The sequence below is a fragment of the Budorcas taxicolor genome, chromosome 5, assembly GCF_023091745.1.
Source record: "Budorcas taxicolor isolate Tak-1 chromosome 5, Takin1.1, whole genome shotgun sequence".
NCBI classification, from domain to species: domain Eukaryota; kingdom Metazoa; phylum Chordata; class Mammalia; order Artiodactyla; family Bovidae; genus Budorcas; species Budorcas taxicolor.
The window spans coordinates 108,287,283-108,304,590 of NC_068914.1; the positions used below are offsets into that span (position 1 = coordinate 108,287,283).

Below are 17,308 nucleotides of genomic sequence, written 5' to 3' on the forward strand. Positions count from 1 at the left end.
CAAGTCTCTAAGTCTATGATGGAACTGCTGTCTCCCCTTTAATGTGGCATATCCTTCACAAGAATTTAGTATGGCCATGGAATGATCACTTTTTCATCTACATTACAGTAATTTATTACTTAATTAGCTCTCCTATTACTCTCCACTGCATTATACTGTGATTTTACTTCTTTGTCTTGCCACTAAGTTGGAAGCTCTGAGGACAGGAATGTTTTCTTCATCATGGTGTAGCTCTTGCATTCTTTGATGAAGCTTGCAGATAGTAGGGAGTTAATATTAAGTGATTCTCTTCTGATGAGAGAGGGGCAATTATAGCCTTGTGGTTAAGAGTGTGGGGTTTGGTACATGACTGCCTGGATTTGAACTTTCTAGTCCACCTATTAACAATGTGCTCATGACCAAAGTACTTAACCTCTATGTACCTTTCTTCTTCATCTGTAATATGGGCACACATAATATTATCTTCATAATAAAATTGATATAAAGACTAAATAAATAATGCAAGTGAAGTGGTTAGAACAAAAGCCAGTGGGTGTTTGGTAAAGGCCAGCTATTATTCCAATAGGCTGTTAAAATAGAAGGACACAGCTGTCTCAGTTTTGACAGATGCAAGAAAACAATAGATACTATAATTCTAAGCAAGCCCATCTTGTGGTGGGTCGTTAAAGACTAGATAAATATCATGCCCACTTTGAAGGTTTGAAGTGAGGAGGAATTTACAGAGGGATCTTTAAAGGTTTAGGAAATGTGACTAGTGTGCTGGGAATCCCACATCCACATTGCAAAGGTGTGGGGTGCAGCTGTCTTCCCCTAGGGGCCACCAGTGGAAGTTCAGTTCAGTTCAATTCAGTTGTTCAGTCGGGTCTGACTCTTTGCAACCCCATAGACTGCAGCACACCAGGCTTGCCTGTCTATCACCAAAACCCGGAGCTTAATCAAACTCATGTCCATCGAGTCAGTGATGCCATCCAAACATCTCATCCTCTATCTACCCCTTCTCCTCCCACCTTCAATCTTTCCTAGCATCAGGGTCTTTCCCAGTGAGTCAACTCTTCGCATGAGGTGCCCAAAGTATTGGAGTTTCAGCTTCACATCAGTCCTTCCAATGAATACGCAGGACTGATCTCCTTTAGGATGGACTGGTTGGATCTCCTTGCAGTCCAAGGGACTCTCAAGGGTCTTCACCAACACCACACTTGAAAAGCATCAATTCTTCGGCACTCAGCTTTCTTCACAGTCCAACTCTCACATCCATACATGACCACTGGAAAAACCATAGCCTTGACTAGATGGACCTTTGTTGGCAAAGTCATGTCTCTGCTTTTTAATATGCTATCTAAGTTGGTCATAACTTTTCTTCCAAGGAGTAAGCGTTTTTTAATTTCCTGGCTGCAATCACCATCTGCAGTGATTTTGGAGCCCCCAAAAATCAAATCTGCCACTGTTTCCACTGTTTCATTTGCCATGAAGTGATGGGACCAGATGCCATGATCTTAGTTTTCTGAGTGTTGAGCTTTAAGCCAACTTTTTCACTCTCCTCTTTCACTTTCATCAAGAGGCTCTTATAGTTCCTCTTCACTTTCTGCCATAAGGGTGGTGTCATCTGCATATCTGAGGTGATTGATATTTCTCCCAGCAATCTTGATTCCAGCACGTGCTTCTTCCAGCCCAGCGTTCTCATGATGTACTCTGCATAGAAGTTAAATAAGCAGGGTGACAATATACAGCCTTGACGTACTCCTTTTCCTATTTGGAACCAGTCTGTTGTTCCATGTCCAGGTCTAACTGTTGCTTCCTGACCTGCATACAGGTTTCTCAAGAGGCAGGTCAGGTCGTCTGGTGTTCCCATCTCATTCAGAATTTTCCACAGTTTATTGTGATCCACAAAGTCAAAGGCTTTGGCATAGTCAACAAAGCAGAAATAGATGTATTTCTGGAGCTGTCTTGCTTTTTCCATGATCCAGGGGATGTTGGCAATTTGATCTCTGGTTCCTCTGCTTTTATAAAACAAACGTGAACATCTGGAAGTTCATGGTTCACGTATTATTGAAGCTTGGCTTGGAGAATTTTGAGCATTACTTTACTAGCATGTGAGATGAGTGCAATTGTGCTGTAGTTTGAGCATTCTTTGCAATTGACTTTCTTTGGAATTGGAATGAAAACTGACCTTTTCTAGTCCTGTGGCCACTGCTGAGGTTCCCAAATTTGCTGGCATATTGAGTGCACCACTTTCACAGCACCATCTTTCAGGATTTGAAATAGCTCCACTGGAACTCCATCACCTCCACCAGCTTTGTTCATAGTGATGCTTTCTAAGGCCCACTTGACTTCACATTCCAGGATGTCTGGTTCTAGGTGAGTGATCACACCATCGTGATTATCTGGGTCATGAAGCTCTTTTTTGTACTTTCTTCTGTCTGTTCTTGCCACTTCTTCTTACTATCTTCTGCTTCTGTTCGGTCCATGCAATTTCTGTCCTTTATCGAGCCCATCTTTGCATGAAATGTTCCCTTGGTATCTCTAATTTTCTTGCTGAGATCTCTAGTCTTTCCCATTCTGTTGTTTTCCTCTATTTCTGTGCACTGATCACTGGGGAAGGCTTTCTTATCTCTCCTTGCTATTCTTTGGAACTCTGCATCAAATTGGTATATCCTTCCTTTTCTCCTTTGCTTTTCACTTCTCTTCTTTTCACGGCTATTTGTAAGGCCTCCTCAGAAAGCCATTTTGCTTTTTTGCATTTCTTTTTCTTGGGGATGATCTTGATCTCTGTCTCCTGTACAGTGTCACGAACCTCCATCCATAGTTCATCAGGCACTCTGTCTATCAGATCTTAAATCTATTTCTCACTTCCACTGTATAATCATAAGGGATTTGATTTAGGTCATACCTGAATGGTTTAGTGGTTTTCCCTACTTCCTTTCAATTTAAGTCTGAATTTGACAATAAGAAGTTCATGATCTGAGCCACAGTCAGCTCCCAGTCTTGTTTTCACTGACTGTATAGAGCTTCTCCATGTTTGGCTGCAAAGAATATAATCAATCTGATTTCGGTGTTGACCATCTGGTGATGTCCATGTGTAGAGTATTCTCTTATGTTGTTAGAAGAGGGTGTTTGCTATGACCAGTGCATTTTCTTGGCAAAACTCTATTAGCCTTTGCCCTGCTTCATTCCATACTCCAAGGCCAAATTTGCCTGTTACTCCAGGTGTTTCTTGACTTCCTACTTTTGCATTCCAGTCCCATATAATGAAAATGACATCTTTTTTGGGTGTTTGTTCTAGAAGGTCTTGCAGGTCTTCATAGAACCATTCAACTTCAGCTTCTTCAGTGTTACTAGTTGGGGCATAGGCTTGGATTACCATGATATTGAATGGTTTGCCTTGAAATGAACTGAGATCATTCTGTCATTTTTGAGATTGCATCCAAGTCCTGCATTTTGGACTCTTTTCTTGATCATGATGGCTACTCCATTTCTTCTAAGTGATTGCTGCCTGCAGTAGTAGATATAATGGTCATCTGAGTTAAATTCACCCATTGCAATCTGTTTTAGTTTGCTGATTCCTAGAATGTCGATGTTCACTCTTACCATCTCCTGTTTGATCACTTCCAATTTGCCTTGATTCATGGACCTAACATTCCAGGTTCCTATGCAATATTGCTCTTTACAGCATCGGACCTTGCTTCTATCACCAGTCACATCCACAACTGGGTGTTGTTTTTACTTTGGCTCCATCCCTTCATTCTTTCTGGAGTTATTTCTCCACTGATCTCCAGTAGCATATAGGGCACTTACTGACCTGGGGAGTTCCTCTTTCAGTATCCTATCATTTTGCCTTTTCATACTGTTCATGGGATTCTCAAGGCAAGAATACTGAAGTGGTTTGCCATTCCCTTCTCCAGTGGACCACATTCGGTTAGACCTGAGTACAAACTATCCTTCAAAAGTCAAACTCTTATCCTTCTCCATCAGAGGGCAGACAGACTGAAAGCCACAATCACAGAAAACTAACCAATCTAATCACATGAACCACAGCCTTGTCTAACTCAATGAAACTATGAGCCATGCCATGTAGGGCCACCCAAGATGGATGGGTCTTGTTGGAGACTTCTGACAAAATGTGGTCCACTGGAGAAGGGAATGGCAAATCACTTCAGTATTCTTGCCTTGAGAACCCCATGAACAGTATGAAAAGGCAAAATTATAGGATACTGAAAGATGAACTCCTCAGGTCAGTAGGTGCTGAATTAGAATCAGATCATGAACTCCTTATTGCAAAATTCAGACTTAAATTGAAGAAAGTAGGGAAAACCACTAGACCATTCAGGTATGACCTAAATCAAATCCCTTATTATTATACAGTGGAAGTGAGAAATAGATTTAAGGGACTAGATCTGATAGACGGAGTGCCTGATGAACTATGGACAGAGCTTCATGACATTGTACAGGAGATGGGGATCAAGATCATCTCCAAGAAAAAGAAATGCAAAAAAGCAAAATGGCTGTCTGAGGAGGACTTACAAATAGCTGTGAAAAGAAGAGAAGTGAAAAGCAAAGGAGAAAAGGAAGGATATACCAATTTGATGCAGAGTTCCAAAGAATAGCAAGGAGAGATAAGAAAGCCTTCCCCAGTGATCAGTGCAAAGAAATAGAGGAAAACAACAGAATGGGAAAGACTAGAGATCTCTTCAAGAAAAACAGACATACTAAAGGAACATTTCATGCAAAGATGGCCTTGATAAAGGACAGAAATTGCATGGACCTAACAGAAGCAGAAGATAGTAAGAAGAGGTAGCAACAAGATACAGAAGAACTATACAAAAAAGATCTTAATGACCCAGATAATTACAATGGTGTGATCACTTACCTAGAGCCAGATATCTTGGAATGTGCAGTCAAGGGGGCCTTAGAAAGCATTATTATGAACAAAGCTAGTGGAGGTGATGGAAATCCAGTTGAGCTATTTCAAATCCTGAAAGATGGTGCTGTGAAAGTGGTGCACTCAATATGCCAGCAAATTTGGGAACCTCAGCAGTGGCCACAGGACAGGAAAAGGCCAGTTTTCCTTCAAATCCCAATGAAAGGCAATGGCAAAGAATGCTCAGACTAACACACAATTGCACTCATCTCACACACTAGTAAGATAATGCTCAAAATTCTCCAAGCCAAGCTTCAATAATACGTGAACCATGAACTTCCAGATGTTCAAGTTTGTTTTATAAAAGGCAGAGGAACCAGAGATCAAATTGCCAACATCCGCTGGATCATGGAAAAAGCAAGACAGCTCCAGAAAAACATCTATTTCTGCTTTGTTGACTATGCCAAAGCCTTTGACTGTGTGCATCACCTCAAATTGTGGAAAATTCTGAAAGAGATGGGAATACCAGACTACCTGACCTGCCTCTTGAGAAACCTGTATGCAGGTCAGGAAGCAACAGTTAGAACTGGACATGGAACAACAGACTAGTTCCAAGTAGGAAAAGGAGTATGTCAAGGCTATATATTGTCACCCACCTTATTTAACTTATATGTACAGTACATCAAGAGAAACACTGGGCTGGATGAAACACAGGCTGGATTCAAGACTGCCAGGTGAAATATAAGCAACCTCAGATATACAGATGACACCATTCTTATGGCAGAAAGTAAAGAAGAACTAAAGAGCCTCTTAATGAAAGTGAAAGAGGAGAATGAATAAGTTGGCTTAAAACTCAACATTCAGAAAACTAAGGTCATGGCATCCAATCCCATCACTTCCAGGCAAATAGATGGGGAAACAGTGGCACACTTTATTTTGGGGGCTCCAAAATCACTGCAGATGCTGACTGCAACCATGAAATTAAAAGACGCTTACTCCTTGAAAGAAAAGTTATGACCAACCTAGACAGTATATTAAAAAGCAAAGACACTACTTTGCCAACAAAGCTCTGTCTAGTCAAAGCTATGGTTTTGCCAGTCATCATGTATGGATGTGGGAGTTGGACTGTGAAGAATGCTGAGAGTCGAAGAATTGATGCTGTTGAACTGTGGTGTTGGAGGAGACTCTTGAGAGTCCCTTGGACTGCAAGGAGATCCAACCAGTCCATCCCAGGGGAAATCTGTCCTGAATATTCATTGGAAGGACTGATGCTGAAGCTGAAACTCCAATACTTTGGCTACTTGATGCGAAGAACTAACTGATTTGAAAAAACCCTGATGCTGGGAAAGATTGAAGGTGGGAGGAGAAGGGGATGATATAGGATGAGTTGGTTGGATGGCATCACCAACTCAATGGACATGAGTTCGAGTAAAGTCCGGGAGTTGGTGAAGGACAGGGAAGCCTGGCATGCTGCAGTCATTGGGGTTGGAAAGAGTTGGACTCGAGTGAGCAACTGAATTGAACTGAATGACGATAATAGCAACCTCCTTCAAAAGTTCTCATGCACACACTGCTGCACTCAGTGCCCCCAATCCTGCAGCAGGTCACTGCTGACCCACACCTCTGCCAGACTCCTGGACACTCATGGGCAAGTCTGGGTCAGTCTCTTATGGGGTCACAGCTCTTTCCTCCTGGGTCCTGATGCACACAAGGTTTTATTTGTGCCCTCGAAGAGTCTGTTTCCCCAGTCCTATGTGAGTTTTGGCGGCTCTGTGGTGGGGTCAATGGCAATCTCTTCCAAGAGGGTTTATGCCATACCCAGGTCTCCTGCATCCAGAAGCCCTGCCCTAGTGGCAGGCCACTGCTGACAAATACCTCCACAGGAGACACTCAAACACTCAACACCAGTGGAAAAAGTATGGAGCTTTCATGGGAATTAGGAAAAGATATCCGTCTTCCCCAGATAAGGTCTGTGCACCAAGGAGGCCCTGCTGCCCTGTGCCCAGTGGAAGGGTGGTCAACAGGATCACTTGAGGAGACTGAAAAATATTCCCCACAGCTGAGGGACACCAGAGATTGATGTCTGACTTTCACCTGAGAAGTTGAAAGGTCAAGAGGGCAGGTAGCTGACTGCTCATAGATAGGTGGGAGAAACTTTCTCTGAGTTTGTTGGAACAGAGAAAACGGCATGGAGTTAAGTCCATGCTAAAAGCACCACATGGAGGGACCTCAGAAGAAAGAGAATGGAGGAGAATTGCCAAATTCTTAGAAGCAGAGGGAGATACAAGCCATGGGCTAGAAGAGAGATATATTTGCCCTCATCAAGGAGAGGGGAGGAGTTCTCAAAATAACATGACCCATGGGATAAAGAGTCAATTTCAGAAATTCGCTAGGTAGAAACCAGCTTCTGACAACACCAGGCAAGTAAGCACTTTCCTGTCACTTCCTCCCCTGCCTCCCACAATTCTTTCTTGATTCACCATGGAAGAGCCAGGAACTATGGTCATCCAGGTCCACGGGTGGAGGAGGAAGAGGAGAAGCAGAGAGGGAGTCAGGCAATCCCTTGCTCTACTCCAGACAACTGAACTGAAGCAGCAGTGGGTATGGCTACATCCTCTTCAGGGAGATGCTTATTTTTAAAGCCAGGTTTGCATGTTTATTATTATACCAAGCGGGGTATATTAAGTACTGAAATGAAACCTTAAATGTGACCTCTCCCTGTCTGCCTGGTAAACAGTCCTTTGTTTTTTAAGACAGCTCATTTCTCGCTTCTGATTCTGACCTCTCCGTCCAGAACTGACCATTCATCCAGCTTCTTTGCCCCAGCACAGCCCAGGAACACGGAATTTCACTGATTTGGTTGTTTGCATGTCTTTGTTCTCAACCAGCCCATAAACTGTAAGAGGGCAGGTATGACTTATTCAACTCTTTACTACTAGCACCTAGAGCTCATTAGCAGGTAATTGTCTCCCTGTAAAGATACGCTAATGAAAGTAATCTATCTTTTAAAATGAAGAGTTTTTCCAAGAGAGGCTATCATTCAAGCATGTCTTTATTTTTGAGAGACAAGTCATTAAAATAGCAGCCAGTCTGGACCATGCAGTGCAACTGAAAGGACGTTTGCCACAGGTGTGGTTGAGGACGGCCTGGGTACCCTGCAGGGTTCATGAGAAGATGCTCCGCCATCTCAGAAGTCGGCGTGTTGTTAGGAGCCTCTTACTCCTTTCTGTGTTTCTTCCCCAGGTTTCTTCAGAAGAAGCATTACCAAAAATGCCGTGTACAAGTGTAAAAATGGGGGCAACTGCGTGATGGACATGTACATGCGAAGGAAGTGCCAAGAGTGTCGACTAAGGAAATGCAAAGAAATGGGAATGTTGGCTGAATGTATGTATACAGGTATTTGCATCAAACAATTAAATTCCACTAAAAATCTCTTAAGGAGGCAGATGTCAGGTAATTCATATAATTAGAATGGTAGGTCAAAAATTGAGGAAGGGACTTAGTAAACCATCTAAGTTCTTGAAGAGAATAATGAACCACTGAAATTGTCCAAACTGTCAGCTGCAGAAGCACTTCATACACCTGAAAGAAACAGCTGTATTTTAGTGTCCATTCTTGCAATGAATTATATGTGAAATGAAGTGGCTTTAACATACAGCCAAAATAGCACGGATTAATTAGCTACAAAGAATAAGTCTAAAATTTCCTCCAAATATAATTTAATATCCTGCTTACTTATTAATTAGCATAAAAATTCACAGCTGTGAGGAAAATTAAAAATGTTTTATAAGGTATAACTGCCTCTGAATTGTCTAGATAGAGTTTTAAACCAAGTCGTTTTATTAAGACTCCTTCTTTGTGCAGCTTTGAACCAATTTGTATAGGTTTACACAGGAAATTAACTACTCCGAGTTTTAATATAATTTGGTCTTTCGATCAGATAAAGAAACACTGTATTAACTGCTGGCTTTGTGAGAAACCGTAATCTTCATCAGAATTTGGAATGCATGCTAGTATGTAACATATTAATTTTTCATCCTGAAAATTCTGCAGACCCCTCAGATTCTGAGATACGTCCTCTTCCTTCTCAAAACACAAATAGACAAACAAACATCACCAAGGAGATGATAACATTCAGAGAGGGAGTGCCGCATGAAATAAAAACCTTTGGAAGGTGACTCCAGTTCTATTGTTCCCCAACCATAGGCAACTGGGATGGACCCAAAGAAATAATGCGTGCAGGAAGGGGAAAAAAATAGGGCAGTGTAAATAATCCAGCTCTGGATAGATGAAAGTTTTATAGTGGCCGATCACAATCTCTTCTTAGCATGTATGAAACAAGAGACTGCGGCAGGGGCTGCGGCTGGAATCCAATCTTACAGTGGAAACACTCGCTTCGATCCTAGGTGGTTCATGTTCCTCATCACTTAAATATGAACCTGCTCCAGCTAAGTCCTGAGGACATTTTTCATGAACCTACCTACAAGAGTCTATAATTTTATGAAAACACAGACTCATCCAGCAACAGATACAGGAACTTTTGTATGATCCTGTAAAATACATGCCCTGGACAAAGAAATTCTTGGAGATTTGTTTCATTAACATTGAGAGAATGAGGAAGTTAAATGGGAACATGGGAGATTGCTCTCCACTATTTTAGATTGTTCTGTTTAAGTGAAAATTCATGATGATATCGTATGATTATTCAAAGTGTGAAAGTGTTAGTTGCTCAGTCATGTCCAACTCTGCAACCCCATGGACTGTAGCCTGCCAGGCTTCTCTGTCCATGGAATTCTCCAGGCAAGAATATTGGAGTGGGTAGCTAGTACCTTCTCCTGGGGATCTTCCCTACCCTGAAAGCAAACCCGGATCTCCTGCATTATAGGCAGATTCTTTAACTTTTGAGCCACCAGGGAAGTCCCATGATTATTCAAAAAAAAAAAAAAAAAATTTCAAAGTCTCCTGGAGTTATTTTCATCTATAACTATATTCTCAATAATTTATACAATTCTGAAAATCAACAGAACTTTAAGATTTTTCCCTAAAGGATGTTGACATCATTTTACCCAACATATTTACTTCTGTGTTTAATGTAAAATTGAATATACTCTTACAGTACATTATATAAACATCAATGAAAAATAATATTAATATTATGTTTTGAAACACTAGTTTCTGAGGCCCCCCTAGGCCAGGAAGAGGGTGAGTGTCATTCACCTTCTTTTACTGACTACCTTACATGGGTACAATGCTTTGTTATTACAGATTCTTTGTTAACTCATTTTAAAAAGTGACCTAGTCATATTTAATCTACAAAAAACTCTATAGGGTAAATATCATTTCCATTTTATCAAGGAAGAAACAGACTCACAGGAGATATATTTCTTGTTCAAGGTCAAGTCTTACAGTGTCAGCAGGGCTAGAATCAGCTCAGTGCCAGCTGGCAAAGGAGACCTTTAGAGCTGACTATATCTCAGCTGCCTTGTGACCACACACATACAATAGGACTTTCCTTGGATGGTGAAGACTCTGCTTATTTTTTCAGGCTTGTTAACTGAAATTCAGTGTAAATCTAAACGACTGAGAAAAAATGTGAAGCAGCATGCAGATCAGGCCATCCATGAAGACAGTGAAGGACGTGACCTGCGACAAGTAACCTCGACAACTAAGTCATGCAGGGTAATGATGGGCCACGGTGTTGGTCAGAACCAGCGGCTGCTGAGCTTCCAGGGTGTCATGACATGGGTGGGGGGCTTTCAGACGAGGGCTACAGCCACATCAGGATTTCATTTCAAGTGTGCGTCAAGTGGATTTCTTCTTTGCTTTTTATTTATTTATTTTAAATATTTATATATTTATTTGGCTGTGCCAAGTCTTAGTTGCAGCAAACAAGATCTTTAGTTGTACCACATGGGATCTAGTTCCCTTACCAGGAATTGAACCCAGGGGTTCAATTCAATGCCTGTGTTGGGGCCATGGAGTCTTAGCCACTGGCCCACCAGGGAAGTCCCTCTTCTTTGCTTTTTAATCAAAAGAGTAATATATGCTTCCACGTAAAAATTCAAAAGATAGCAAAAGCCATTCCCTTCTCCAGGGGATCTTCCCAACCCAGGGATCAAACCTGGGTCTCCTGCTTTGCAGGCAGACTCTTGACCATCTGAGCCACATGAAACACAGAAGTAAATACAGGGAAGCCCATGTAAGCATGGATGAAGTAGAGTAAGTGCAAGCTCCCATCTCCTGACTCCATTCCTCTCCTGCTTCCCCAAGTTTGCCAGTGGGAATGGCTTTGGATATAAAGAGGATTTTTTTTAACCACATTTTGATGACATTTTTTTCCTTGTCATTGAGAAGGAAGGCTCAGACCAGAAAGGATGTGGATTCAATAGAGGCTTGTGGATTAGTCCTCATGGGGTAAAGACAGGGTGAATACACATCTGTGGATCAATAGAGAAAGGCCATTCCCACCGAGGTCACAAATTACCCAAGAAATCCTTTCAGGATTTCAGACAAAACGGAGGAACAGCATCTTGGATGCTTGGCCAAACATATGATGATGGTGCCCAGGACTTCTGGAAAAATTTTGACTTTCCATTAGTTGAAAAACCAGTAATCTATGATCAGTCAAGTCATACCTTTCTCAATATTATACCACTGTTGAAAATGTCATCCATGTTTAGTTTTTCAGCTATGTTCTGTTGTATTCATTTCAGAAAAAATAATTTTATGTTAAAAGTACAGATGACCCTTAAACAACATGAGGGTGATTAGGGGTACCCACTCTCAGGCAGTTGAAAATCCATGTGTCATTTCACATGCTAGCCCTCCAATAACCTCAGTTCTGTGTCCGTGAATTCAAAAACCAACCACAGATTCGTAGTGCAGCAGAACATGTTTAACAAAAGAAATTCATGCATAAGTGGACCCACATAGTTCAAACCCTGTGTTGTTCAAGGGTCGGCTATATTGCTTTGCTGTTGTGCTTTGTCAATAACACTTTAGTAAAGGAAGCAACGAGTTAACACAATTAGTCTCATCTCACAAAAGATGCTAATCAGAGGGAAAGAGGTGTTTGGGGTCTGAATTGTCCAGATTGATGACTCACTTCTTAAGGGGTTGGTAACATTTCTATAAAGGACCAGATATTTTAGGCCTTGGCCACACAGTTTCTGTGAGAACCATTCAACTCTGCAATGGTAGTACAAAAGCAATATAGACAATACACTGAAAAGCAAGTGTAGTTCTATTGAAATACATTTATAAAACCAGGTGGATTTAGTCCATGGGCTACAGTTGGTTGACCCCTGTTCCACATAACTACATTTACGTGGAGTCTCCATTTTATATGTGGGAAGCTGTTCTTAGTTATGATTAAACTTTGAATTTTCAGTAATTTTGTGAATTGTCTTGGTAGGCTTCATATCTAGATTATTATCTCTTCATAAGAAATACATGAAAGGAATATTTTGCTATCCATGTTTTGTAGATAGGAAAATTAGCCACTTTGGACAAATTTAGTGAAATGTGATAGAACTTGTCCAATGGCCCAGAGAAAGCAAGTACACATTGTAACAGAGTGCATGCACAGTTTCTGCCATATTTAGGGCTTTTTTCAACAGTTTCTGCTAGCGGTTTACTCTAGATGAATGTACATATGAGAAACAAGCCTTATAACCACCTTCCCTAACACCTTTTATTTTTTTGCCAGTGTAGGAGAAAACTGAACTCACCCCAGATCAACAGAATCTTCTTCATTATATTATGGATTCATATAGCAAGCAGAGGATGCCTCAGGAAATAACAAATAAAATTGTATGTACAATATCTGAAAATTATGTGTTTGAAGTTAATATTTTCTGGAGCTTTGACTACCTTGGAGGTCAAATGTATATATGAATTTGTTACTTTAAAGTGATTAGGGCTTAGAATTAATGTTATATTTTAAACTTTTTGCTACATCAAACAAAGAGTAAGTCTCATATTTAGCTTGGTAAAAAGCATTTGTTCTCCAAAGATCTGAAAATATGAGTTGGGTCTTAAATTTTATTATATAAATATGATTCTATAGTCTAATAATTTTATGTTGATTTCTCAGATCTACTTATTGTTTGCTTTTTTTTCTTAAAATTTAGTTAAAAGAAGAATTCAGCGCAGAAGAAAATTTTCTCATTTTAACTGAAATGGCTACCAGTCATGTACAGGTTCTTGTAGAATTCACAAAAAAACTTCCAGGTATCTTTGCACATACTTACTTGTCTACTATACAGTATTCTTGTGATGTTGAAAGGCAGGTGTCTGTTTATCAATTGAATGGGAGTCATCTCACATCTGCTCTAAATTCATGTGTCTACTACAGACACGAAATATTAGAGCCAGATCATGTTCCACTCATCAACAAATCATTAATAATAATTCACCAAATGATAGATTAAAAATGGAAACTTTGCAGAATTGTTATTCATCCATTTATTCATCCAATAAGCATTTTTGATACCTATTCTATACTAAGTGAAAGTTGCTCAGTCGTGTCTGACTCGGCGTCTCAACTGCTGTCTCAGATGGTAAAGAATCTGCTTATAATTCGGGAGACCCAGGTTTGATCCTTGGGTTGGGAAGATTCCCTGGAGAAGGGAATGGCTACCCACTCCAGTTTTCTTGCCTAGAGAATTCCATGGATAAAGGAGCCGGCAGGCTACAGTCCATGGGGTCGCAAAGAGTCAGACACGACTGAGCAGCTAAGACGTTCCCTTTCACTATACTAAGTATCTAACAATTACCTTCAAGTAGAGTAACTAAAGGCCAAAATTTTTTTTAATGTACACAAAGCACTGTTTGAACAGAGAGAAAGTGGTTCCTAATTGTACCTGAGAAAGACCAGGAGGCTTCAGAAAGAATCTTATTTGATTTGGATATAAAATAAAAAAGGAGTTTTCCTGGTGATAGGAAAGAAGGGGCATTCCAAGTTGAGAGATCTGCTTGTGAAAATGTAATGAGGCATGAACAAGAATGGGATTATTAGAGATGGGAGAGACAATTCAATGTATCTATGGTGGGCTCCTTGGTTTGACATAAGGCAGATTGGTACCAGACTGATGAGGACATAACTAAAGGATTTAATTCTTATCCCCTGGATGGTAAGGAGTTTTGGTGGCTTTATTTATTTATTTATTTTTGAAGTAGAACATGATGAAATTTATGTCACAGAGATATGACTTTCTTGGGTGTGTATAAGATGGATTTGAAAAGGGAAGCATTGCAGGTAGTCAGAATCAGTTAGTATGTCTACTACACCAATCTAGGTAAAGGGCCTGTGATAAAGCAATAGCAGAGAAAGAGAAGAGGAAATGAAGAGAGACTCAAAAATTGATAGGGCTTGATGAACAGTTGTATGTGGGGGATGAGGGAGAGGGACTTATCCATAATCATTTAGATTGTGTGTGCATGCTCAATCATGTCTGACTCTTTGTGACCCCATGGCCTGTAGCCCACCAGGCTCCACAGTCCATGGGATTTTCCAGGCAAGAAGTGGATTGCCACTCCCTTCTCCAGCTAATCTTCCCAACCCAGGGATTTAACCTGTGTCTCCTGAGTCTCCTGCATTGGCAGGCAGATTTTTTATCACTGAGCCACCTTAGAAGACCCATTTAGATGGTGCCAGTGCATAAACTGGAATTCAAGATTCTTATCTCCCAAAGTTATGCCCCTCCTCACCCCCCATTTTCCAGCCGCATTATCAATGCTAAGTCAATAGGTTTAAGTTGTTCCAGTGTTTTTAAAATATGTTAGTACATTAGAAACCCATGGTCTCGTAGAAACCCATGGTCTCATATATACCTTGTATAGTAGCACAACACTGTAATGTTGTTATAGAAGGTGACTTCTGATGTAGGATTTTAATTAGACATTTAATTTGCTTTCTTTTGCTAGCATTATGCTATTATTTTATTAAATGTGTCATAGATAGATATAAGCTTATGCAAAAGTCATAAAACATGGGGAGAAAGTTCTTGTTATCATTGAAACATTAATATATCTCATTCCTTTATTAACAATGAAAGAGAAACTTAATTTGTTGCATGCTAATTTAGCTAGAGCAATCTTGATCAAAACCAAGATTGTACAAGACTGGAAACCGGGTGGGGGGTATAACTGGGACAGGGAGAATGTGACGTTCTTGGTCGCTTATGGGAAGAGGCTTTTCAGTTCAAATGGCCAGTTGGTATTGAACCAAGGAATAACTGAAGAAAAGAAAGAATCTTATTTACAGGAAAGTAGCTTATCTGAAAGCAGTGGCAAGAATCTTTTACACCTCTTCATTTCCAGTGCCTAACATAGTTCCTGAGGGAGAGAAACAGTTAATGCATGTGTAAATAATTAATGCATGTTTTATGAGTAAAGTAGAAGGAAAAAAATTTAAGTACAGCAGGAAATTAAAGGCAAGAAAATCTTGAGAAACTAAGAATATTGATTAACAATAACTTTAGAAATGACATTATTATGTATAATAATAATAGTGATATAATACCAGTATGAAAGGGTATTTTGTGAAAGACGCAGCAAGAGTCTTTCAGCACTTTGAACATAACCTGTGCCAGGCACTATCCAGGGTGCTGGAGACTCAGCAAGGCTCCCGCCCTCAGAGGAGCTCTTAGAGTCTTTAAGGTAGTGACTTTTTTTTTTTTTTAAGAGACAGAAAAGACTCAAATTCTTAGAACAGGGGAAGGTTATTCATTACCAATAGGAAAAGAGATGGTTACAGCGAGCTGCTACTTACAGAAGATGTTCTGAGACTTGCCTTGATCAGGCATTTGTGACACTGAGATGGAAATGAGACTTCAGGACTGATTTTAAGTTTCTGTGTTATATTTTAGGAAGAGAAACAAAGAGGCATAGCTTCTAAAAGTGTGATTCAGAGTCTTGGGTAGGAGGTAGACAGGGAATATAATTTGAAAAAGCTTATTCTTTACTCTCACAATCTGATTTTATACTTGGGAAAAATACAAATTATGGAAAAGGATTTAAATGTTTGCTTATCAATGGGGGGATGAATTTAAAAGATTAATGGACTTTGATAAAAAAAAAATTCCTACCTTTCCAAACCTCCTTAAAATCATACCTCATAGATCTGGGCTATCTCAGAAGGCAGGCTCAGCAGGCAGGCAACGAAGGAATCTTTCACTTCATTTTTAAAGTTTTAGATGGAAAAACTCTGAATAAATTGGTGTCCGTTGTAAGTAATTCAATCACCTGACTCAAACAATGCAGAAATATATGGAGCAGAAAGTTAGGGTTAGAAAGTCCCCTCTTCACCCACCTGTATCATCTTTATTCTAGGCCATGATTAATAGAAGTCTGGTTTGATTTCTTTCACATATTTTTATCTCTACAAACATACACATACATAGGTTTTTTTAACATTTATGAGATCATAAAATATATATATATTTTTAAGCATCTATGATTTTCACATGTCCATATGTGTAAATCAGTCTCATGCTTTTAAGAACTGCATAGTATTCTATTGTAATAATAATAGTTAACATTATTTAAGTACTTACTGTATGTCAAAAACTGTACTAAGCATTTAATGCAATTGCTTCATTAATACTTCTGCCAATCCTAAGGAGCAAGTACTTTTATAATCCCCATTTTGGAGATGAGGAAAGCGAGGCACTAAGATTATGTTTCCTAATACCACAAAGATAGCAACTGTCAGAGACAGAATTTTATTCCAGGCAACCTGATTTTAGAGACCTTATTTTATACTGTCCTCCATACTGTCATATTTTATACTGATTTACCATAATTTATTTAGGTAATCACCATTAATGGACTCTTGCTATGTTTTCAGTTCTTCAATTCATTCATTTATTCATTAAGCAAGTATTTTTGAATGCCTGCCATCAATGTAGTGACTTTTAATTCTTGGCATTACTCTCTTCTGTGAATTCTGTTGCTCTTTAATGCTTTTCCAGAGCATTTAGACTCTGATGGCATTAGTTTATTTCTGCCTGTATTCATGTGTCCATGTGTGTCTGAGTATTAATACATATATGCACACGAGTTTGTGCTTGTTTTCCATTCATTCAGTCATTATAAAATTATTTAGCAAGTAATTCTTGGATACAAGTTATATGTCAGGCACTTGGAACAAAAATGAATGAAACAGGCAAAGTTTCTGTCTTCAAAGTTTATACTCTAGGAGAGTGGCAGACGATTAACAAATAAGCCAGTAATCCTATAGTATCATGTCAGACAGTGTTAAGTTCTATGAATGAAAATAAAGAAGGTAGGGACTAGTGAGTGCTGGGAAGTACTATTTTAGGTAGGGTCACCTTGAAGCAGAGACCTGCCTGCAGTGAGGGAGTGAGGCATGGGAATAGTTGGCGAAGAGCAAACGCCCTGAAGCGAAATTAGACTTGTGGGCTCACAGCAGAAGCAGGAGTCAGTGTG

General features: G+C 39.8%; 1 protein-coding gene across 1 annotated transcript in view; it reads left to right on the top strand.

Annotated features, from left to right (window-relative positions):
- Nucleotides 1–17,308, top strand: part of NR1H4 (nuclear receptor subfamily 1 group H member 4) — a 51,595-nt gene that overhangs the window by 23,273 nt on the left and 11,014 nt on the right. The window contains exons 3-6 of the mRNA XM_052640843.1: nucleotides 8,099–8,251; nucleotides 10,401–10,534; nucleotides 12,569–12,667; nucleotides 12,988–13,087. Of these exons, the coding sequence (XP_052496803.1) occupies nucleotides 8,099–8,251; nucleotides 10,401–10,534; nucleotides 12,569–12,667; nucleotides 12,988–13,087 (486 nt within the window). The remainder of the gene's footprint in view (nucleotides 1–8,098; nucleotides 8,252–10,400; nucleotides 10,535–12,568; nucleotides 12,668–12,987; nucleotides 13,088–17,308) is intronic.